Here is a 24,781-nt window from a genome sequence, read left to right as displayed (position 1 = left end):
GCCACGTGGTCAGTGTTACCGTGACGCCACGAGGTCAGTGTTCCCGTGACGCCACGAGGTCAGTGTTCCCGTGACGCCACGTGGTCAGTGTTACCGTGACGCCACGTGGTCAGTGTTCCCGTGACGCCACGAGGTCAGTGTTCCCGTGACAGGCATTACTCCAGGCAGTGAAGATCGCCTCTAACTGCCAGTATTGATCACTCATTAACCTCATCTTCAACAGCATTTCTGTATGTTAATGTACAAGCATTAAAGTGTATAGTGGTACAACACAGCATAACTACCCTACATATTCCAGTAAGTAATGGAATATTCTAGCGAATAAATCAATGTGAAAGTGAAGTTGGTCGTGTACCTCAGCATCTTTGAGTCTGCGTTCAAACCAGCCCTTCGTGTCCTCCATGGACTGGACATGGGCCTGCAGCTCCTCCACACACTGCTGCAGACCCTCCAGCTCCTTATTGCGAGCCTAGAGGTCAAAGGTCACATTAATACACAAGCAGAGTACCTTCTCATGTTCTCCCCCTTCTCGTTGGCTCTGTGGCCCTGAATCTAAATGTGTCCCCCCCTTCACCTTCTCGTCTCGGAGCTGTGAGCGGATCTCCTCCTCTGTGCGGTTCTTATCCTCGTGGAGACCCCTCAGCTCCTTCTCGTAGCGCGCCCGCACCCCCAGCACCTCCTTCTCATGCTGCAGACGCACGTCGCTCAGCTCCTCCTTGTGCCGGGACTTCTCTGTGATTATCTCCATGGCCAGTTCATCCAGCATGGCCTTCCGCTTGTCAGCTGTCTGCAGGGGGAGGGAGACGGGAGGTTCTCTCTGACATTTATTGTGATGAAAGATGAACAACAACATTCACACTCATCCAGCACTGATTCACTCTTTCTTAAACAAACCATGAGTCTTTGAATCATAATCCTGAATTCATATAAATTTGACTCAAAGATAACTCTGTGATAAGTCCAAGACTGGCACATATGCTAATTGAAGCTGTGCTGTCCATTTATGGCCTGTGAACCTGTGGGCAGAAGGAGTGGAGCTTGAGAGAGGTCAAATCAGCACTACCACCTTCACTGGCATACAGGAACGCCAATTACCACAGTGCCATGAGTGTACGCCTCCTGTACGCATCTCTGTTCACTGTGTGTGTGTCACAAATAGCCCACCTTTTTAGCCTCCTCCAGCTCTTGCTGTAGTCGGTCTTTCCATTGGTCCAATTCAGTCAGCTGTTCCAACAGTCTGCTGTTGGCACGGTTCACCTCCTACAGAGAAAAAAAAGACAGCTAAAGAGAGGATAAAAATAAATTTGCAACTCCATCTTTTTCCTCCTTGACCTACAATAGAAGCACTTTATCAAAGTACTAACCACTGTAAAAGTAAGGTTTATTTCAGTGGTTCTCGGAGTATGCATGCATTAGGACAATGTGAGGGTCACACAAACCTGTAGCTGAGAGTTAAGGTCATCTCTCTGTGCCAGGAAGCTCTCCTGCTCTGTCCGTCTCTGCTGCAGCTCAACGTTCAGAGCCATGTTTTGGTCACGCAAAAGGTTCATCTCCTGAGTCTTCACTGTCTGAATCTAATGACAACGCCCACCCACTAGTTAGGACACACTGAGCTTCACAATGGAACAACATTTGATTACGTTTTACAAAAGGTATTTCTAGACTTTGTTTAATGAAACAAAGTGGATCAAATGGGTCAGAAGTGGAGAAAGCGAGACATGAAAAGCAGATGAGAAGTTGAACGTCTTTGGATTAAGCTTTGTAGGAAAAACAACAAACCATTAGTATTATTGTAAGTAGCACCAATTCATGTCAGAACTATTGAAATAATCACTATCCATCAGTATGTGAAAAACGTCCTTACCCCCCTGACTATATTCACAACAGCTCGACTTGTCATAATGGTGATGCATCATGGGTAATGGCTGGTGAGTGGTGACAGTGGTAGAGTGAATAGTGATGAGGTTCTGTGGGGGTCCTGGCAGGGCGGGGGTCAGAATATTATACCTGTTCCAGAGCGACTAGGTTAGTCCTGAGAGCATCGTTCTCAGTCAGGATACTCTCCACCTGCTCCTGACTCACAGCACTCTGACACGCTATCTGCATCACAGCACCACACACGGGGTAAACACAAGGGGGGTCACCCAGGACAACCATGGAGGGAAGAGAGGAGAGACGGAGGAAAAAGACAACGAGGTGGCGATTGGCAGCACAACAATATGGATTGAAAGAGAAGGGGGAAAGACGGGTTAGATTAATAGGATGGATCATCAACGGGTGTCGGCTGAAATTACCAGAAGAGGATCAGTAAGGCACGGACAACAGAATGAAAAACAAAAAGGATAAATGAGGTAAAGAAACAACGAAAGAACGGTGACAGAAGCCAGATCAGAAACAGAACGTCTGCATGACTTGCCAAAATGACTTGAAATAAAAAAGTATTTCCATATTGTGAAGAGAAAACAAAAAGAGAAGACAACATCAGACCCAAAATCCTTATCTTATTGTTGTCTATTCAAAGCAGAGTTTGAGTTAATTAAGACATGTGGCATCACAGAGGACACAAGTGCCAGTCGTGCTGCCAGCCAGGCAGGCAGGGCCCAGTGTAATTTATTGAGAGATCTAGGAGGCCTTATTTAGTGGAAAAACAGACTGGTCCCTAATGAAGTGCACAGGGCCCACAAAGACTCCACACTGCTCTCTTCCAGACAACCTCTTCACACTGAGACTAATCTGTAATTATTTAGGGTGATCCTCGATCTATCTTTTCATTAACCGTCAATTAAACGTCTCGAGTAAGATCATTTGAATGTTTTGGAATATCCATTATAAAGGAAAAAGATATATAAACTCAGCAAAAAAACAATTTATTTTCAGCAAACTTAACATGTGTAAATATTTGTATGAACATAACAAGATTCAACAACTGAGACAAACTGAACAAGTTCCACAGACATGTGACTAACAGAAATTGAATAATGTGTCCCTGAACAAAGGGGGGGGGGGGTCAAAATCAAAAGTAAGTCAGTATCTGGTGTGGCCACCAGCTGCATTAAATACTGCAGTGCATCTCCTCCTCATGGACTGCACCAGATTTGCCAGTTCTTGCTGTGAGATGTTACCCCACTCTTCCACGCAAGTTCCCGGACATTTCTGGGGGGAATGGCCCTAGCCCTCACCCTCCGATCCATCAGGTCCCAGACGTGCTCAATGGGATTGAGATCTGGGCTCTTCACTGGCCATAGCAGAACACTGACATTCCTGTCATGCAGGAAATCATGCACAGAACGAGCAATATGGCTGGTGGCATTGTCATGCTGGAGGGTCATGTCAGGATGAACCTGCAGGAAGGGTACAACATGAGGGAGGATGTCGTCTTCCCTGTAACGCACAGCGTTGAGATCGCCTGCAATGACAACAAGCTCAGTCTGATGATGCTGTGACACACCACCCCAGACCATGACGGACCCTCCACCTCCAAAACGATCCCGCTCCAGAGTACAGGCCTCGGTGTAACGCTCATTCCTTTGACGATAAATGCTCCCTCATGGTACCACATGAGGGAGGATGTCTTCCCAGGTCTCGGTGTAATGCTCATTCCGTCGACGATAAACGCGAATCCGACCATCACCCCTGGTGAGACAAAACCACGACTCGTCAGTGAAGAGCACTTTTTGCCAGTCTGGTCTGGTCCAGCGACGGTGGGTTTGTGCCCATAGGCCCCGTTGTTGCCGGTGATGTCTGGTGAGGACCTGCCTTACAACAGGCCTACAAGCCCTCAGTCCAGCCTCTCTCAGCCTATTGCAGACAGTCTGAGCACTGATGGAGAGATTGTGCGTTCCTGGAGTAACTCGGGCAGTTGTTGCCATCCTGTACCTGTCCCACAGGTGTGATGTTCGGATGTACCGATCCTGTGCAGGTGTTGTTACACGTGGTCTGCCACTGCGAGGACGATCAGTAGTCCATCCTGTCTCCTTGTAGCGCTGTCTTAGGCGTCTCACAGTACGGACATTGCAATTTATTGCCCTGGCCACATCTGCAGTCCTCATGCCTCCTTGCAGCATGCCTAAGGCACGTTCACGCAGATGAGCAGGGACCCTGGGCATCTTTCTTTTGGTGTTTTTCAGAGTCAGTAGAAAGGCATCTTTAGTGTCCTAAGTTTTCATAATTGTGACCTTAATTGCCTACCGTCTGTAAGCTGTTAGTGTCTTAACGACCGTTCCACAGGTGCATGTTCATGAATTGTTTATGGTTCATTGAACAAGCATGGGAAACATTGTTTAAACCCTTTACAATGAAGATCTGTGAAGTTATTTGGATTTTTACGAATTATCTTTGAAAGACAGGATCCTGAAAAGGGGATTTTTATTATTTTTTTGCTGAGTTTAGTCCAACTAAAATGTGAATAAGGTTTGCATGTCAGATGCCTTAATTGTTTTGAAAAAAATATTTCCATATTACAGGAACTGTGGTGAACAGTTTATACAAATGAAAAAACTCTACATTATACCACCTACAGTATATCATACTCTACTTTCATTTACGACATACCGTAACAAAGTATTTTGCCCCTATCTGACTCACTATTTTTGCATATTTTTAATACTGAATGTCATCAGATGTTCAACCAAATCTAATATTAGATAAACCTGAGTTTACAAATAACGAAAATATATATATATTTATTTAATTAACAAAGTTATGCAACACCCAATTCCCCTGTGTGAAAAAGTAATTGCCCCCTTACACTTGTTGATCAGTCTGTCACATCGCTGTGGAGTAATTTTGGCCCATTCTTCCATGCAGAACTGCTTTAACTCAGCGACATTTGTGGGTTTTCATGTATGAACTGGTCGTTTCAAGTAGAGGTCGACCGATTATGATTTTTTAACGCTGATACTGATACCAATTATTGGACGACCAAAAAAAGCCGATACCGATTAATCGGCCGATTTTTATATATATATATATATATATATATATATATATATATATATATATATATATATTTGTAATAATGACAATTACAACAATACTGAATGAACAATGAACACTTTTATTTTAACTTAATATAATACATCAATAAAATCAATTTAGTCTCAAATAAATAATGAAACATGTTCAATTTGGTTTAAAGAATGCAAAAACACTGTTGGAGAAGAAAGTAAAAGTGCAATATGTGCCATGTAAAAAAGCTAACGTTTAAGTTCCTTGCTCAGAACATGAGAACATATGAAAGATGTTGGTTCCTTTTAACATGAGTCCTCAATATTCCCAGGTAAGAAGTTTTAGGTTGTAGTTATTATAGGACTATTTCTCTCTATACCATTTGTATTTCATATACCTTTGACTATTGGATGTTCTAATAGGTACTTTAGTATTGCCAGCCTAATCTAGGGAGTTGATAGGCTTGAAGTCATAAACAGTGCAATGCTTGAAGCACAGCGAATAGCTGTTTGCAAATGCAGGAAAGTGCTGTTTGAATGAATGCTTACGAGCCTGCTGCTGCCTACCACCGCTCAGTCAGACTGCTCTATCAAATAATAGACTTAATTATAATATAATAACACACAGAAATACGATCCTTAGGTCATTAATATGGTCAAATCTGGAAACTATCCTTTCGAAAACAAAACGTTTATTCTTTCAGTGAAATACGGAACCGTTCCGTATTTTATCTAACGGGTGGAATCCATAAGTCTAAATATTGCTGTTACATTGCACAACCTTCAATGTTATGACATAATTATGTACAATTCTGGCAAATTAGTTCGCAACGAGCCAGGCAGCCCAAACTGTTGCATATACCCTGACTCTGCATGCAATGAACGCAAGAGAAGTGACACAATTTCCCTAGTTAATATTGCCTGCTAACATGAATTTCTTTTAACTAAATATGCAGGTTTAAAAATATATACTTCTGTGTATTGATTTTAAGAAAGGCATTGATGTTTATGGTTAGGTACATTCGTGCAACAATTGTGCTTTTTTCGCAAATGTGCTTTTGTTAAATCATCCCCCATTTGGCAAAGTTGGCTGTCTTTGTTAGGAAGAAATGTTCTTCACACAGTTCGCAACGAGCCAGGCGGCCCAAACTGCTGCATATACCCTGACTCTGTTGCACAGAACGCAAGATAAGTGACACAATTTCCCTAGTTAAAAGAAATTCATGTTAGCAGGCAACATTAACTAAATATGCAGGTTTAAAAATATATACTTGTGTATTGATTTTAAGAAAGGCGTTGATGTTTATGGTTAGGTACACATTGGTGCAACGACAGAGCTATTTTCGCGAATACGCTTGTTAAATCACCCGTTTGGCGAAGTAGGTTGTGACTCAATGATAAATTAACAGGCACCGCATCGATTATATGCAACGCAGGACAAGCTAGATAAACTAGTAATATCATCAACCATGTGTACTTTGGTGGTATAGGAGGCAGTAGTTTACTTTTTAAGGTATAGGAGGCAGTATTTTCATTTTCGGATGAAAAGCGTGCCCAGAGTAAACTGCCTAATACTCGGGCCCAGAGTCAAATATTTGCACATTATAGTAGATTTGGATAGAAAACACTCTGAAGTATCTAAAACTGTTTGAATGATGTCTGTGAGTATAACAGAACTCATATGGCAGGCAAAGACCTGAGAAAAATCCAACCAGGAAGTGGGAAATCTGAGAATTGTAGTTTTTCTTTTGAATCCCTATCGAAACTACAGTGTCTGTGGGGTCACGTTGCACTTCCTAAGGCTTCCATTGGCTGTCAACAGCCTTTAGAAACATGTTTAATCCTTCTCCTGTTACTGGGCAGAAAATAGGAGCTCAGTCAATGAGTGGACTGCCTGGGACCAGTGAGTTGTTTACTGTGCGGGCACATTTGGCGCGCCGCTCCTTCTTTTTCCTCTGTAATGAATACGCTATTGTCTGGTTGGAATATTATTGACGTTTTATGTTAAAAAGACCCTAAGGATTGATTGTAAACAACGTTTGACATGTTTCTACGAACGGTAATGGAACTATTTGACTTTTTGTGTCTGGATTTACGCTTGCGCGTTATGCATTGCGTTATGCCTTTGGATAGTGATCTGAACGCACAAACAAAACGGAGGTATTTGGACATAAATATGGAGTATTTCAAACAAAAAGAACATTTCTTGTGGAAGTAGGAGTCCTGAGTGCATTCTGACGAAGATCAGCAAAAGTAAGAGAATATTTATAATACTAATTCTGAGTTTAGTTGACCCCAGAACTTGGCGGGTATCTGTATAGCTTGCTTTGATGGCTGAGCTATGTACTCAGAATATTGAAAAATGTGCTTTCTCCGTAAAGCTATTTTAAAATCTGACACAGCGGTAGCATTAAGGAGAAGTATATCTATAATTCTTTCAATAACTGTTGTAAATTTTATCAACGTTTATGATGAGTATTTTTGTAAATTGATGTGCTCATTCACCGGGGGTTTTGGTGGGAATACATTTTCTGAACATCACGAGCCAATGTAAAATGTTTTTTTTTTTTATATAAATATGAACTTTATTGAGCAAAACATACATTTATTGTGTAACATGAAGTCCTATGAGTGCCATCTGATGAAGATCATCAAAAGGTTAGTGAATATTTTAGCTGTATTTTTGGTTTTTGTGATGCATGTCCTTGCTTGGAAAATGGCTGTGTGGTTTTTCTTGTGAAGTTTATGTCCTAACATAATCTAATTTTATGCTTTCGCCGTAAAGCCTTTTTGAAATTGGACAATGTGGTTAGATTAACGAGAAGTTTATCTTTAAAATGGTGTAAAATAGTTGATTGTTTGAGAAAATGAAATTATGAGATTTTTGCTGTTTTGTATTTCGCGCCATGCTATTTCACTGGCTGTTGAATAGTAGCGTCCCACGTAACCCATAGAAGTTAACTAGTGATTATGTTAAGATTGATTGTTTTTTTATAAGATAAGTTTAATGCTAGCTAGCACCTTACCGTGGCTCCTTGGTGCACTCGCATAACAGGTAGTCAGCCTGCCACGCAGTCTCCTCGTGGAGTGCAACGTAATCGGCCATGATCGGTGTTCAAAAATGCCGATTACCGATTGTTATGAAAACTTGAAATCGGCCCTAATTAAAATCAGCCATTCCGATTAAATTGGTCGACCTCTAGTTTCAAGTCCTGCCACAACATCTCAATTGGGATTAGGTCTGGACTTTGACTCTGCCATTCCAAAACTTCAAATGTTTAGATTTTTTTGTTGCCATTTTCATGTAGGGTTTTCACACAGGGGCATTGGGTATTGCATAACTTTGTTTATGAAATAATTATGTAATTGTTGTGTTACTTGTTCACTCAGGTTCCTTTTATCTAATATTAGGTTTTAGTTGAAGATCTGATAACATTCACTATATAAAAAAAATGCAAACGTTGAGAAAATTAGAAAGGGGGCAAATCCTATTTTACAGCATAACAACTATGTAAAGCAAATTACAGTTAATAGGTTTGAGTTTTACCTGATCTCTGACTGGTGTAGAACTAACTGATACTCCTCATTTTACCTGATCTCTGACTGGTGTAGAACTAACTAATGCTCCTCATTTTACCTGATCTCTGACTGGTGTAGAACTAACTGATACTCCTCATTTTACCTGATCTCTGAGTGTGTGTAGAACTAACTCATGCTCCTTCTGCCGGCTCTGTAGCTGCTCCTTCATCTCTCCAACACGCTAAAAAAAAAACACAGGCAGCAAGAGTCAGCTTCAGCTTCCTACTAGATTCTGTCACAGGCTGTCAATCATTTTAGGATATGGGTCTAGTGTATACCTACTACAACCCAGCTAGAAATCTGTTGTGAAGTTAATAAGGAGTATGTACTGTCATAATACAACAATATGAGTACTTCAGGTACAATACCAATCATAAAAAATATTTTGAGACTGATCTCATAACAGGACAGGCAACATCGGGATGTGTGACCTGGTTGGCTGACAGCAGATCTCCCTGTAAGTTCTGGATGCGGATGTTCAATGACTTCAGCTCCTCCTCCTTCCTCTGTTGAATCTCATCGATTTTGGTCCTGGTGCAGAAATAATGTATTTTAACCAAACGGCATCTGGCAGGCTTTTTTGTTACATAAAAAAAAAAGTACCTCCACCTTCAGAAGCTTGGTGAAAGTGAAAAACAAATTGAATCTTCATGCATGCCCTTACCTGCTGTCATTATAAAGGGCTTCTTTTTCACCTTGCGAACGCAGAAAGCTATAAAACAAATCATAAAAAAACTGTGAGAAAACTGATCCACTATGAAACCCCCAAGTAGAGGAGATATAAGAGAGACTCCCCGAGCGGGAGGCCAGGGCTCTGCCGGTGTGAAAAGAGCCCGTAAGGGGAGATTTGGGCAGTCTTTGTAGATACAGCAGATGATAGTAACTGCTGGCAAAACAAGTTGAGGTTCAGTCTCATTACTCCACGGAGCCGGAGCCTAGTGTCGCATTGCTATACTGAGCCTGAGACGGCTGCCCAATGATGCCAGAGAAATAACACTATAACAGGACAAGGCCCAGGGGCTTATCATTACTGTCATACTCTGATGTAGTTCATCACAGCTGAGCCAAGGAAACAGAAATACATTCATCCACATTGGCAAGGAAATACAATCAATCTATCATGAAATTGTCTTTTAATGCTCTTTAAGTTTTACTTTGTGTAGAAGCGAAGAAAAGCCTTCATAACACTTGCAAGGTAAATAGAATCTTACCTGTCTTGTTTTTTCTTCAATTTATCAGAGAGCTAGAAAGCAACACATGGACCAAATCAGTTTTCCATTACATGTAGGGGCCTAGATGCTAACATACACTACAGCCTGATCTATACAATGAAGAACACATCTGATCTTATTACCTTTGCTATTTCTTCTTGAAGTTGAGTGATGTCTGCCTGTTTGGATGACTGGAGGAGAGAAATGAAATATCTAAGTACTTAGATGAAGAGACATAGAAATAGCCAACAAATTGTTGTCTGTCCTTAATTATGCCATGGGGGAAGTCTGTCCACAGCATATCATATTTACACAAACCCACAATTAGCCTAGTAAATGGAGGAGACAGTTAGTGACCATATTTTTTGATGTACTCTCTGTTACAGAGCTGCATATCTTACTGCTTCACTTTGCGGCACTAGGGCAGGTAACAAAAACTGAAGAAAAAACTAAATTACAAAACATAAATGTTTCTTAGCCTAGAGAGCAATTATCACAAAAATCTGAGATTGGCCATTTCTCCTAGAAACAATTAGTAAAGCATCACCCTGGGTCGTTAGCACATAACCTTGGGTTGTTCATGGGTCGTTAGCACCTAACCTAGGGTTGTAGAATGGGTCATTAGCACCCAACCTAGGGTTGTGGGATGGGTCGTTAGCACATAACCTAGGGTTGTTCATGAGTCGTTAGCACCTAACCTAGGGTTGTGTAATGGGTCGTTAGCACCTAACCTAGGTTTGTAAAATGGGTTATTAATTACCTCTAGTGTTTGGAGCTGCTCCTTCAGTAGGCGCTTCTCCTCCACCTCAGTGTGCAGCTGCAGCTCCACCTCTGGCCCAAAGCATTGCATTATTGGATTTGGACACAGTGCTGACCACCTAAGAGCATCCTGTTTCATAACTAGCCCGGTGGTCCTCACTGCAGGTCCTGCAGGGCACGCAGGTAGTCCAGCTCAGTCTTAAATCACAGTACCCCAACTCACATGGTCATCACTTTCTGGGCAAGTGGCAAAGTCATAACCCCTGTCTAGTTCTACAATGCATCTTCTTAACTGATTTGGAACCTAACATTAACCCTAACCCCACTGCTAACCTTATGCCTAACCCTAACCTTATGCCTAACCTTATGCCTAACCCTAACCTTATGCCTAACCCTAACCTTATGCCTAACCTTATGCCTAACCCCAATGCTAACCTTATACCTAACCCCACTGCTAACCTTATGCCTAACCCCACTGCTAACCTTATGCCTAACCCCACTGCTAACCTTATGCCTAACCCCACTGCTAACCTTATGCCTAACCCCACTGCTAACCTTATGCCTAACCCTAACCACACTGCTAACCTTATGCCTAACCCTAACCTTAATCTAGAGGTGAAAGAAACGCACACCTATTTAGGCGAGGTGCTGGCTAGCGGAGTAGAACACTTAAAAAACAATGGAGAGCCGCACACTCAAATGCTAAAATATTTATGCCCAACGTTTGGACAGACAAGCTGTCTTCATCAAGGTATAATGACAAACACTGTGGGATGACTCATTTATATAGTGTCAAAGGACACACACAGGTGTCTGTAATCATGGCCAGGTGTGGCCTGATATCATTGGTTAATTCTCATATATTAAAATAGCATACAAAAAACAAATGGATAGTGTACGATCATAGATCCAATTTGGCTACATAAGCCTACAAGCATTTACAATAGCAAAATCACAATCACCACAAGAATGGCTTCAGATCAAATTCTCCGTTGAGACCGAAGGGAGCAAGGATCTTTAAATTAAAGATCCAGGCAGCCTCTCATTTTAACAATAAATTGTCGAGGTCACCCCCTCTCCTAGGGATGGTGACATGTTCGATGCCAATATAACGTAGAGACGAAATCAAGTGGTTTTCTTCCGAAAAGTGGGTAAGTCGAGTTTTTGCACCTAATGGTGCTACGATATGTACTTTAAATTCACGCTTTGTTTTACCCACATCATTTACCACAAGGACAAGTTATAAGATAAATAACTGCCTTAGTGGAGCACGCGATAACACCTTTGATTGGGATCTGTTTCCTTGTTTGGGGGTGTTTGAAGGATCTACATTTATAAGGACCATTGCATTGAGCACAGCCATTACACTTGTAGTTTCCATCCAGTAGGGGCGCAAATACACGCTGTGCAGGGATATCTTGGGGTGGTAAATCAGAGCTTACCAGTTGTTCTCTGAGGTTTCTGCCCCGCGAGAATACAACCAAGGGAAGGTCTGAAAACATATTACCGATACTATCATCGGATCGTAGAATGTGCCAATGTTTGTGAACGAGTCCCTTAATTTGTTCAGAGCACTTTGAATAGCGGGTAGTTTGAACGCAGGAATGCTTATTTTTGCGAGACTGACCTTGAAAAAGGTCATGTCTCGTTTTGAATTTTCTCAATGGCAGTATTAATCTGACCATTTTTGTACCCCCTCTCCTTGAATTTTCTTTGAGTCTCGGTCATATTTCTGTCGAAATCTGATAGTTTTTTTACATATTCTTTTGATTTGACAGAATTGGCTATAGGGCAAACTGTTTTTCAAGGGAAGTGGGTGACAACTATCAGCCCTCAATAAACTGTTAAGATCATTAGGTTTCCTGTAAAGATCAGTGTATAGAACATTATCTTCACACAAGATCAGAAGATCAAGGAAACTGATTTGACGTTTATCAGATTGCATAGTAAATCTCAGATGCTCAGAACAGGAGTTAAGAAAAGCATGGAACACCTGGAGCTGTTTTGCATCACCCCTCCACAGAACAAAAATATCATCAATATACCGTTTCCAAATAATGATGTTAGGCAAGAAAACATTTTTGAGAGGATTGAAAATAGACTGTTTCTCCATGTAACCCACATACAAATCAGCATAGTTAGGAACCATGGGGGATCCCATAGCAGTACCCTTCGTCTGAATAAAGAAATCATTTAGAAACATGAAGTAGTTGTGTGTGAGTACTATTTCAGCCAATCTAATAATGCAGCACTGGAAGGTAATTCATTAGGGTCACGTTGCAGAAGAAAATGGTCCATAGCTTCAATACCGCCCTCATGTGGAAAATTTGTATATAACGACTCAACATCAAAAGTAACTAACAAAAGCATTATCAGGGAGAGGATCAAGAGATTCAATAATAGAGATCAAACTGCTGGTGTCCTTTACAAAGGAGGGGAGCTGTTCTGCGAGAGGTCTAATAAATAAATAACTGCATCAATGCCCGCTACAATAGGGCGCCCTGGAGGTTTTGTAACATTCTTGTGTAATTTCAGCAAAGTATAAACATTTTAGGGTGTTGAATAACCAAAAAATAACACAACTTTTTTGCTATCTCACCAGAACTTAAATACCCATCTAGGACAGTAAAGACCATGTTCTGAAATTGGGCAGTGGGGTCACTTCTGAGTTTCTTGTAAAAGGTTAACCACACTGCTAACCTTATGCCTAACCACACTGCTAACTTTATGCCTAACCACACTGCTAACCTTGTGCCTAACCCTAAATTAAGATAAAAAAAACGGTGATTTTTGTTTTCAAACATTTTTACAATTTATCCAGTTTTGACTTTGCCACTTGCCCATCTAGTGGGAACCCAGTCACACGCTCCTGACTGGTCTCTGACATGCTGTAAACAAAAGCTAGATGCCTGCTGGACACATGCCCCACAGAGCCTGCATTGGGGAACAGTGAACTGGATTATGTCCTATCAGATTGGAAGGAAACCAGCGGTTAAATTATTTAAGCAACATTTGGTGCTGGGTAGAGGTCGACCGATTAATCGGAATAATTAGGGCTGATTTCAAGTTCTCATAACAATCGGTATGTTTGGACGATTATGGCCGATTACATTGCAATCCACGAGGCGACTGCGTGTCAGACTGACCACCTGTTTCGCGAGTGCAGGCAGCAAGGAGCCATGGTAAGTTGCTAGCTAGCATTAAACTTATCTTATTATAAACAATCTTAACATAATCACTAGTTAACTACACATGGTTGATGATATGAGTTTAATTAACTAGCTTGTCCTTCGTTGCATATAATCAATGCGGTGCCTGAAATTGTGTCACTTCTCTTGCGTTCAGTGTAAGCAGAGTCAGGGTATATGCAGCAGTTTGGGTCGCCTGGCTTGTTGCGAACTGTGTGAAAACCCTTTCTTCCTAACAAAGACCGTAATTAATTTGCCAGAATTGTACATAATTATGACATAACATTGACGGTTGTACAATGTAACAGCAATATTTAGACTTAGGGTTGCCACCCGTTAGATAAAATACGGAACGGTTCCGTATTTCACTGAAAGAATAAACGTTTTGTTTTTGAAATTATAGTTTCCGGATTTGGCCATATTAACCTAAGGCTCGTATTTCTGTGTGTTTATTATATTATAATTAAGTCTATGATTTGATATTTGATAGAGCAGTCTGACTGAGCGATGGTAGGCGGCAGCAGGCTCGTAAGCATTCATTCAAACCACACTTTACTCCGTTTGCCAGCAGCTTTTCGCAATGCTTAAAGCACAACGCTGTTAATGACTTCAAGCCTATCAACTCCCGAGATTAGGCTGGCAATACTATAGTGCCTATAAGAACACCCAATAGTCAAAGGTATATGAAATACAAATGGTATAGAAAGAAATAGTCCTATAATAACTACAACCTAAAACTTCTTACCTGGGAATATTGAAGACTCATGTTAAAAGGAACCACCAGCTTTCATATGTTCTCATGTTCTGAGCAAGGAGCTTAAACGTTAGCTTTCTTACATGGCACTGTCATGACGTTGGCCTCTTTGGGTACAGGAAGGACAGTTGACCCCCTCCCCTTTGTACCATCACCCAACCTACCTTCCTTCCCAACCCAGGGTTGTAAAAATTCCAAGAGGAGAATCTACTACAACATGTTTCATAGAGAGACAAAGGAAATTCTTCCAACTCATAGAATTGGAGAACCTAGCGACATGTGTGTTCTGGAGAAGATATGGAAGATTGATGAAGACTCCAGCTACGAACTGATCCGCTTGGTACAATTTTGTGATACTCAGAAGAGACAATATAGCCATATTACCCTAAAACGGTCTACATGATAGCCTCAGCGATGAGACTGAATCCACATGGTTGTATACAATGTATTATTAAGGATAAAGCTATTTGTAATACATTGAGATGCTATGTACTGATGTTAATGTGATAGAATTATATTTCTGTAACCAAGTCTAGCTCAGTCATAGGCACGCCCCCAGGGACACATACAGGACCAGGCGTCATTTGACAAGCCTGTTCTCTGGGCCCTATAAAACACCCCCTGATTTACATTTCTACAGACCAGGCCTCCACTCCATCGTGAGTTTGGCCCAGAGGTTTGACCAGCCAAGTATTCTACTGAAAGTGAACCATACCACGTGGTTAACTTTTAGACTATCGATATCGACAGAATAAGAACAAGTCTTTGATATTAATTATTAGTCTGCAGCTAAGTAAATTATATCATCGAACGCGAAGACCAACCACATCCATTCTATGACGACATTCATGAATGTCGCTCTGACAGATCCATTCTAACCGAGAGAGAGAGAGAACGCTGACAAACTCTCCATCAGAACAAAACTCTCCAACAAGAATCCCGACGACACATGAGCGTAAATATATATTGATTGCAAAGGTTCCCGAATGAGTGAGCCTTCAATTGGCAATTGTTAATATTAATGAACTTCTCAGCTTACCGTTTTATGACCCATTGTCTAACAGACCAGCCATGCTTGTTAGCCAGTAGGGCACATTCCTCTACCCATCATTGGTGACGATAATTACTGTTTGTATGTTTTCTGTTAATTACTTAGTGTAGTAAATAAATGATTTTAAGACAATTGATGTATGGATGATTTTAGTAAAGACTGGGTTCGTGCAGATAACCAAGAATTACAACTTTCATGATGAGACTGAAACAACATACGGGTTAAGATTGACTGCTATCGATGTAAAATATTACTAAGTATTTTAAGAGTTTATTCAGAGGATAACAGCTCTATAAACGTTCTTCTGTGGTGCCCCGACTTTCTAGTTAATTACATTTACATGATTAGCTTAATCAGGTAATATCAATTACAGAGAAATAATTTTATAAGTTAGCATGTCATATCACTTAATCCGGCATAGCCAAAGACACGACAGCACATATTAAACTTTTACTTTCTTCTCCAACACTGTGCTTTTGCATTCTTTAAACCAAATTGAACATGTTTCATTATTTGAGACTAAATAGATTTTATTGATGTATTATATTAAGTTAAAATAAAAGTGTTCATTGTTCATTCAGTATTGTTGTAATTGTCATTATTACAAATACATATATAAAAAAAATATATATTTAAATCGGTATAGGCTTTTTTGGGTCCTCCAATAATCGGTATCGGTGTTGAAAAATCATAATCGGTCGGTCGACCTCTAGTGCTGGGAGTCAACATTGTTAACAAAGATGTCAATTAATTGTCTCACTCACTCTTGTAAAGTAGCACAACAACCAAGGGGGAAAGATTAAACTTTATTATTGCTCTACTTGGCTTTCCAGACTATTTCTGAAGATATATTCTCAATAAGAAAAGACTCAACTCACCGCTTAGCTCAGTCACTCGCTGTTCCAGTTTGGCACACTTTGCCTCTGCCTGGAAAAAACAACAAAAGGAAATTAATTTAAGGACAACTCAACACAATGCCATACTGCCTCCATAATTCAAAACCGTAATCTAAATATGGGGTCGTTTGTCAAATAATCTTGTAATTAAATAACAAATACACAGAAAACCACCCTCCATGTATAATGCAAAGGCTTGATCTAAATAGGGGCTGATTCATGTGTTGAAATACGGCAGTTTGCGTTCCATACTGTAACGGTTTAATATGATGTAGAAACATACAGGTACATCATAATGGACAGAATAAACAGAGCCTTTTGTATGTTGAATAGAGCAACCAGCTCAATAATGAACAACAACGACCGGTGTATACATTTATGTACGCCTGATACAACAGTGGAAGTGCATCTGAGGATATTTTCAAAATGGCAGTTCCCTTGAAAAATGTGTTTGATGTCACCTGTTCCAGTCTGTCATTGGTTCCGGCTGCAGAGTCCTCCCTGCTCTCACTGACGTCAGAGTGCAACCGGACACAGTTGGTGTCAGCCGGGCCGTCGGTCTCTGAGGCTTTGGTTTCACTGACCTCCGCACCCATCGGGCTCTTTATCTCACTCTCATGGCGCTCCTGAAGAGCTGAGGGGAAAACACAGCAATATTAAATAGGGTTAGTAGAGATTTCTATTTTTTTTACTGATGATGTGTTGCCATTACCAGATACATCTCATCTAAGAAATGCCTTTGAAAATGTTGATTTTCTACAACTATAACCAACATAAGCATACCCGTCATCTTTTTCTGAAGGGCAGTGTTCTCTGTCTGGAGGCGCAGTAACTCTCCTTCCACAGAGATGGAGATGGGCCTGGAGGATTCAGCCTGCAGCCCCTTGCCATCCTTTAGCTCTTTGATTTCATGTTGTAGCTCCTCTATCTGAGTACATAACTAAACAGGGGAATGCAATAAATGACGTATTCTGTATTATAATCATGAAATGTGATCAGGAAGGTGGGGCCTTTGTTATACAAGCTAGACATAGGATAGGCCTAAATCACATCTTAATTTACAAGGACCCTCTTCTGAAACAATGGCATGTGCGGGAGCAGGGGAGATCCAGTACCTTGGACAGCTCCTGCATCAGGGTGCTGTTTTGCAGTCTGAAGTCATCCTCTTGGCTGTGCAGCTTGCCTTGCAGCATCTCGTTCTCACTGAGTAAGGCATCCACCTCCTGAGCGCACACACCAGACAAACAACCAATCCATGTAAACAGAAAGTAGGCACTCTCACACAGGATGACGACTTCATCATCCCCACATTTCTAGATTGAATACTCTCACAAAAAACGACAACAACAATGTACTTTGCTGATTAGAAAGAATGGTGAATAAGTTGGAGGACATTGCTCTACTTCAATATCATACTTTGATGTGCCTCCACAAATCAGATTTTCCAAAACGTTTCCAAATCATCTAAAATACTCTGGGGAAAGGTTAAATATGCATATTTAAACAGCAGAGAGGAATGTTGACTGCATTAATATAAAATGAATTATAAAATCAGGCCCATATACACCATAAACCTATGCTAGTCACTGAAGATGTGGAAGAACCTAATGAGTAAATGCATGAAATGAAGTTAACATACAAAAGGAGTGTGTCCTGTGTTCTCTACCTGGGCTTGGGAATAATCTCTGACTTCGTTGAGGTAGTTTCTCTATCCATTAAGTTTCACGTTTTACTTGTCACATGCACAAGTACAGTGATATGCTTAACTTGCAAGCCCTACCCAACAGTGTAGTATTCAATATAAAAAACTAATAGTAAGAGAGCAAGCTATATATGGTCAGTACCAACTTTAAAATGTGCAGGGAGGGAGACACAGTATGTGCATGTGGGCAAGAATTAGCAGAAAGTGACTGGTAGCAGGATAAATAATTATAATAATAGTGAACAGTATGGCCAAAGCATAAAGACGTCCGCATGTTTCCCATCTCAAACAGTTTGCGCATATATTATGACGACATTTTGTGACGTTTTTGTTGGTTTTGGTCTTCGGCAAGGTTTATTTCCGGCTGTTCGTGCACACGTAATTATTTCTCGAGCCAAGACGAAGTCAGTAGCCGAAGTCGACACCCCTTCATCGGTGATTGGTCAACAGTCGGGATTCTTCAATGAAGTGTTTGTTATCATTCAAGGAATTAATCGTTTTCATACGCATTCTAAGACCTCCTCGACAAAAAACAAACTTTTTTTAAATGTAACTTTTATTTAACTAGGCAAGTCAGTTAAGAACAAATTCTTATTTACAATGACGGCCTACTGGAGAACAGTGGGTTAACTGCCTTGTTCAGAGCAGAACGACAGATTCACCTTTTCAGCTCGGGGATTCGATCCAGCACTAACGCTCTAACCACTAGGCTACCTGCTGGTTACTGGCCCAACGCTCTAACCACTAGGCTACCTGCTGGTTACTGGCCCAACGCTCTAACCACTAGGCTACCTGCTGGTTACTGGCCCAACGCTCTAACCACTAGGCTACCTGCTGGTTACTGGCCCAACGCTCTAACCACTAGGCTACCTACCGCCCCAAAATGACATACAGTACTAATGCCACTTTTTCCTCGTTTTTGAAGTGAAGGTCTTTAAGGGAGAATTTGAGCACACACGTCCGGTTCGCCAACGGCTAAGCACCAGCCCAACCGAAGCATGCAGAAGACTTAAGTGTTGGGTGGGTTTGTGCGTGGTGGTGAGTGTGTATGTATGTGTCAGTGCATAGGTGTCAGTGTGAGTGTGTAACATTGTCAGTGTAGGCGTGATAGGTGGATATACATGTAAACAGTGCTGAAAGTGACTGGTAGGAGAAATATATAAATAATTTTCTAAATCAAAAACACATTCTATTGGTTACATGCACCAAATACAACAGATGTAGATTTCACCGTGAAATGTTTACATACGAGCCCACTCCCAACAATGCAGAGTTAAAAAGTAAGAAAAATAGTAACACTAAATAATAATAACGAGGTTATATACAAGGAGTACCAGTACCGATTAAATGTGCCGGGGTACGAGGTAGTTGAGGTAACACAGTATGTACATGTAGGTAGGGATAAAAGTGACTAGGCAATCAGGATGTACAGTTGAAGTCGGAAGTTTACATATCTTAACCAAATACATTTAAACTCAGTTTTCACAATTCCTGACATTTAATCCTAGTAAAAATCCCGTCTTAGGTCAGTTAGGATCACCACTTTATTTTAAGAACGTGAAATGTCAGAATAATAGTAGAGAGAATGATTTATTTCAGCTTTTATTTATATCATCACATTCCCAGTGGGTCAGAAGTTTACATACACTCAATTAGTATTTGGTAGCATTTCCTTTAAATTGGTTAACGTGGGTCAAACGTTTCAAGTAGCCTTCCACAAGCTTCCCACAGTTAGTTAGGTGAATTTTGGCCCATTCCTCCTGACAGAGTTGGTGTAACTGAGTCAGGTTTGTAGGCCTCCTTGCTCTCACACACTTTTTCAGTTCTGCCCACAAATTTTCTATAGGATTGAGGTCAGGGCTTTGTGATGGCCACTCCAATACCTTGACTTTGTTGTGGCAAAATGGATTAAGGACAACTTTGGAAGTATGCTTGGGGTCATTGTCCATTTAGAAGACCGAATTGCGACCAAGCTTTAACTTCCTGACAGATGTCGAGATGTTGCTCCAATATATCCACATAATTTTCCATCCTCATGATGCCATCTATTTTGTGAAGTGCACCAGTCCCTCCTGCAGCAAAGCACCCCCACAGCATGATGCTGCCACCCCTGTGCTTCACGGTTGGGATGGTGTTCTTCGGCTTGGAAGCCTCCCCCTTTTTCCTCCAAACATAACGATGGTCATTATGGCCAAACAGTTATATTATTGTTCCATCAGACCAGAGGACATTTCTCCAAAAAGTACGATCTTTGTCCCCATGTGCAGTTGCAAACCGTAGTCTGGCTTTTTAATGGCGGGTTTGCCGCAGTGGCTTCTTCCTTGCTGAGCGGCCTTTCAGGTTATGTCGATATAGGACTCGTTTTAATGTGGATATAGACACTTTTGTACCTGTTTCCTCCAGCATCATCACAAGGTCCTTTGCTGTTGTTCTGGGATTGATTTGCACTTTTCGCACCAAAGTACGTTCATCTCCCGGAGACAGAATGCATCTCCTTCCTGAGCGGTATGACAGCTGCGTGGTCCCATGGTGTTTATACTTGCGTAGTATTGTTTGTACATATGGACGTGGTACCTTCAGGCGTTTGGAAATTGCTCCCAAGGATGAACCAGACTTGAGGAGGTCTACCATTTTTCTTTTGAGGTCTTGGCTGATTTCTTTTGATTTGACCATGATGTCAAGCAAAGAGGCACTGAGTTTGAAGGTAGGCCTTGAAATACATCCACAGGTACACCTCCAATTGACTCAAATTATGTCAATTAACCGATCAGAAGCTTCTTAAGCCATGACATCATTTTCTGGAATTTTCCAAGCTGTTTAAAAACACAGTCAACTTAGTGTATGTAAACGTCTGACCCACTGGAATTGTGATACAGTGAATTATAAGTGAAATAATCTGTCTGTAAACAATTGTTGGAAAAATTACTTGTGTCATGAACAAAGTAGATGTCCTAACCGACTTGCCAAAATTTTAGTTTGTTAACAAGAAATTTGTGGAGTGGTTGAAAAACTTAAGTGTATGTAAAATTCCGACTTCAACTGTATAGCAGAAACATATGTTAAAAGTGAGAAAGTATGTGTGGGTGTTGGAGTGTCAATGTAGTACGTGTGATTGTGTGGCTAGAGTCTAGCGTGTGTGCCTCAAGCCAGTGCAAAAAAATATATACTATAAAAATGTATATGGTAATATATACATGTAAACAGAAGTAATAGCTATTATAGCATATAACATGTATAGCAAGCTAATGTTCATACTAGCTTGTCAAGATCATTTTAGATCGCTTTGAAAGAGTTTTATACGATGCAAGTAACCCACCTGCGCTTTCTTGCTTTTATTCAGAGCCTGAAGATAAAACAGAAAGCTAATCAGAATAGAATCACAAACAACAGTAACATTTATTCTGTCTCAAACATGATGCCTTGAGTTTCAGTGCATTAAACTCTACAGCCCTATTATCACGGTTTTAATCAAAATGTAGATTAGCTTGCTATACCTTCTGTGCTTTGATGTAATCCTTCTCTAAGGTCACAGTCTTCAGACGAACAGCATTCAGCTCTGGAATAGAAATCAACACTCAAATATTGAATATCCCCAGAGCCTAGTATCTTCTTTTCAATCACTGAGACATAACTAACTCATTTTGAAGTTAGATACAGTGCATCACATGGGTTACTACACACACCACAAACTTGCATTAAGAGGGAGACTAAATCTGAAGTCCATCCTGGAGTTGCATTGCAATGCTGTACGAGCTGCTGCGCCTTACCAGTTGTGTTCTTCCGCAGGTCATCAGAAAGTTGGTAGTTCTGTGTCCTCAGCTCTAAAAGCTGAGCCTGGAAAACAACAAAAAGGTTATAGGAGGGGATGACATTACACCAAAACACGTAAAAGCCTTTGACCAGTTAGCCTTGTCAGAGCTAGAACGGCACATAGGAGATAGGCTTCTGCCCTGTTTCTGTAGGGTGAGGCAGCCTAATGTACAAGTATACCCCCTGGACAGGACGCTAGTCTGTAGCAGGGCCTTACCCCCAGTCCATCTCCTTAATTCTGAGTGCCATCAGGTCCCATGTTTTGAGTCTTTGGTAAGAGACACTAACCACAAAGTCACGGAGTTGGTTTAAGCCTGTATAAAAGGTCAACTTAATTAAACATTAAAACATCTGACTGAACACAATCTGATTCAGGTGACTTCAGATGAACAATCAATGCATTATCTAGGCTAGCTAGCTATGGGCGCTATCTGGTTTGGAAAACTGAACACACCCATTATAATAAACAGTGAATGGCGTCCAGTCCAAAAAAAGCTGCGAGCAGGCATTAGGATAACGTTGAATGACCAAACCCGTGACCCATAATAAGTCTTGGAAAGCCATTAGTTACGCGAAATTAACTAGCTAGCTAACGTTATAGTTTTCACTGAATGTATTTATAAAAATTTTAACAAAAACATCACACAACTATCAGACACGTATGTTTGAAATCAATAACTAACAGGAAGATACCTTTGCCATTAATAAGATATTGTCATGAAGATTAATGAAGACCAGAGTATGTCATTTCAAGCTAACTAGCTAGCCTGGCCATTTAAGCTAGTTAACGGTTAACTCGCAAACCAGCTAACGTTAGCTAGCTATTTAGCTAGCTAATGTTATTTGAACATAAAGCAAACTATTGGGATTACCACATTTGCATGTTTGTATATAATACTAAAACGATATGACCAACTGCCTGTTGCTATTGGAATAGTAATGACTGCTGACACTGTCAACATAGCTAGCCACATCCCTGGGTTGCAATGTTGGCCTAGCTAGTAGGGGAAGCTACCACGCATGCTTTACCGTTCCGTAGTTTAGCTCTGGACAGGTTGACGGAAAATCCCATTTTCAGGAAATACTCTGAAGGTGACAACAAATTTGAAACAACAGGCATTAAAAATGGACAGCTGTCAACCTAGCTACCTGCATCCGATGGAACTCCTCCTCTGATAGTGCCTGCGCCATCTTCACTCAAGGAGCTAGGAAGGACTCCGCTATTAGCACAGGTCCTGTGTGATAGTGGTGCCCTTTGGAATAGGCTATACTTTCATGCCATTCTGCATATCCTTATGGAAAACACGACGTATATAGAAATGTAAATGTATCGGACGTCTTGGCTTTTAGATGAGGGAGGGAGTGCACTATCACCATTTTCCCTAATCTAAACATTACTCCATAGCAAGGTATTGTCATTGCAATAACCACACCTGTCCAGTAGGTGGAGTCCTGGGAGTCCAGATCCATAACGCCATTTTATAAACTGGGTGGTTTGAGCCCTGAATTCTGATTGGCTGAAAGCCATGGTTTATCAGACCGTATAACAGGGTATGACAAAACATTTAGTTTTACTGCTCTAATTAAGTTGGTAACCAGTTTATAAGAGCGATAAGGCTCCTCGGGGGTTTGTGATATATGGCCAATATACCACGTCTAAGGGCTGCGTCTAGGCACTCTGCATCGCATAAGAACAGCCCTTAGCCGTGGTATATTGGCCATCTACCACACCTCCTCCAGACTTATTGCATAAGTGACACACAATGGAGGTGCCTCTAGCACTGAATTACCACGTGATTGTAAACTGTGAGTGTATTAGTCCATTTGAAGTAATTGTTTGTTCGCTGTGATTGGTTGTAGGTGTTATGATACTGATGGTTTGTTGAGACTAATTGTTTGTATGGTTGTTGCTAGTGGATGGCTACCAGTACAGCGCCATCTAGTAGTGGCGTCGGGGATAATAGTTGTTGCCAACTGTAGCTTTAAAAAAAATGTAACCAGGCAACTCAGTTAGGAACAAATTCTTATTTACAATGATGGCCTACCCCGGACGACGCACGGCCAATTGTGCGCAGCCTTATGGGACTCCAAATCACGGACAGGTGTGATATAGCCTGGATTCGAACCAATTATCCCATGCTGCTAAGTAAAGTCATGTCTGTCCGTAGCTGGGTTAGGCTTAGCTAAAATGCTGCAGTTGTCAACAAACCATCAGTATCACCGCACAAGTATGACGAGAACGCGCCTCCACCTGTTATTCACTATGGCTGCGCGTTTTCCAGAGGCAGAGGGGAAGTGTTGCACCGCATTGTGTTTGAACCAACATTTCAGTGTCACTGTTGAGTTGACAATCCTTTTTACAGTCTCTGTTTTGGTGGCTGTGTGAATTTGGAGACAGATAGGCTAGCCATTTTCTTTTTATCATTGCGTCTGAAAAACAAAATGCACGTGTTGTTGAGGAGGCATGTTCTGATGGAACCGTTACAATAAACCATGCATCGATATGCCGCCCTTCTCCAATACGAAGTGTAGGCTATAGCAGTAGAATAAACACCCATATAACACAGACATAGTAAAATCACTGAAGTTTCCTGGCGGTGAATTGTCTGCACGTTGGTTTCATCGGCTCAGAATACTAGCCGAGCACACCCTGGAATACAACAAAAATAGGCTGATCCTCATCTCTAACGTGTTTACTAATATATGGACAATATAAATAACCACATAGGATATCTTTTTTAGAAAGTGTCAGGCTAATTAATATCCCTGATAATATTATCAGGCTGCAAGTTTTAGGACTCCCTATTAGTCTAAATGTGATTCATGCATTGATAGCCTGCTTGACAACTTTATAATAACACATTATTTAATTGTACAACTAACGT

The 24,781-nt window shown here is 41.0% G+C and overlaps 1 protein-coding gene across 4 annotated transcripts in view; it reads right to left on the bottom strand.

The window, feature by feature from the left end:
- Nucleotides 1–23,345, bottom strand: part of gripap1 (GRIP1 associated protein 1) — a 77,905-nt gene extending 54,560 nt beyond the window's left edge. The window contains exons 1-19 of one of the 4 annotated variants that reach the window (XM_029723983.1): nt 23,046–23,345; nt 21,854–21,920; nt 21,581–21,642; nt 21,403–21,429; nt 17,500–17,607; nt 17,168–17,324; nt 16,846–17,018; nt 16,367–16,415; nt 10,497–10,663; nt 9,880–9,927; nt 9,737–9,768; nt 9,190–9,237; nt 8,957–9,056; nt 8,629–8,706; nt 2,008–2,100; nt 1,440–1,574; nt 1,165–1,260; nt 575–787; nt 356–469 (exon numbers count right to left, since the gene is read on the bottom strand). In XM_029723983.1, coding sequence (XP_029579843.1) covers nt 356–469; nt 575–787; nt 1,165–1,260; nt 1,440–1,574; nt 2,008–2,100; nt 8,629–8,706; nt 8,957–9,056; nt 9,190–9,237; nt 9,737–9,768; nt 9,880–9,927; nt 10,497–10,663; nt 16,367–16,415; nt 16,846–17,018; nt 17,168–17,324; nt 17,500–17,607; nt 21,403–21,429; nt 21,581–21,642; nt 21,854–21,920; nt 23,046–23,087 — 1,809 coding nt within the window. In that variant the 5' untranslated portion in view covers nt 23,088–23,345. Of the gene's footprint in view, nt 1–355; nt 470–574; nt 788–1,164; nt 1,261–1,439; nt 1,575–2,007; nt 2,101–8,628; nt 8,707–8,956; nt 9,057–9,189; nt 9,238–9,736; nt 9,769–9,879; nt 9,928–10,496; nt 10,664–16,366; nt 16,416–16,845; nt 17,019–17,167; nt 17,325–17,499; nt 17,608–21,402; nt 21,430–21,580; nt 21,643–21,853; nt 21,921–22,925; nt 23,018–23,045 lie in introns of those variants that run through there. The other 3 variants (XM_029723985.1, XM_029723986.1, XM_029723984.1) reach the window with 3 other exon arrangements.
- Between the last annotated feature and the right edge of the window lie 1,436 nt (nt 23,346–24,781).

The sequence above is a fragment of the Salmo trutta genome, chromosome 30, assembly GCF_901001165.1.
Source record: "Salmo trutta chromosome 30, fSalTru1.1, whole genome shotgun sequence".
NCBI lineage: Eukaryota > Metazoa > Chordata > Actinopteri > Salmoniformes > Salmonidae > Salmo > Salmo trutta.
This window is presented reverse-complemented; position numbering and strand designations above follow the sequence as displayed.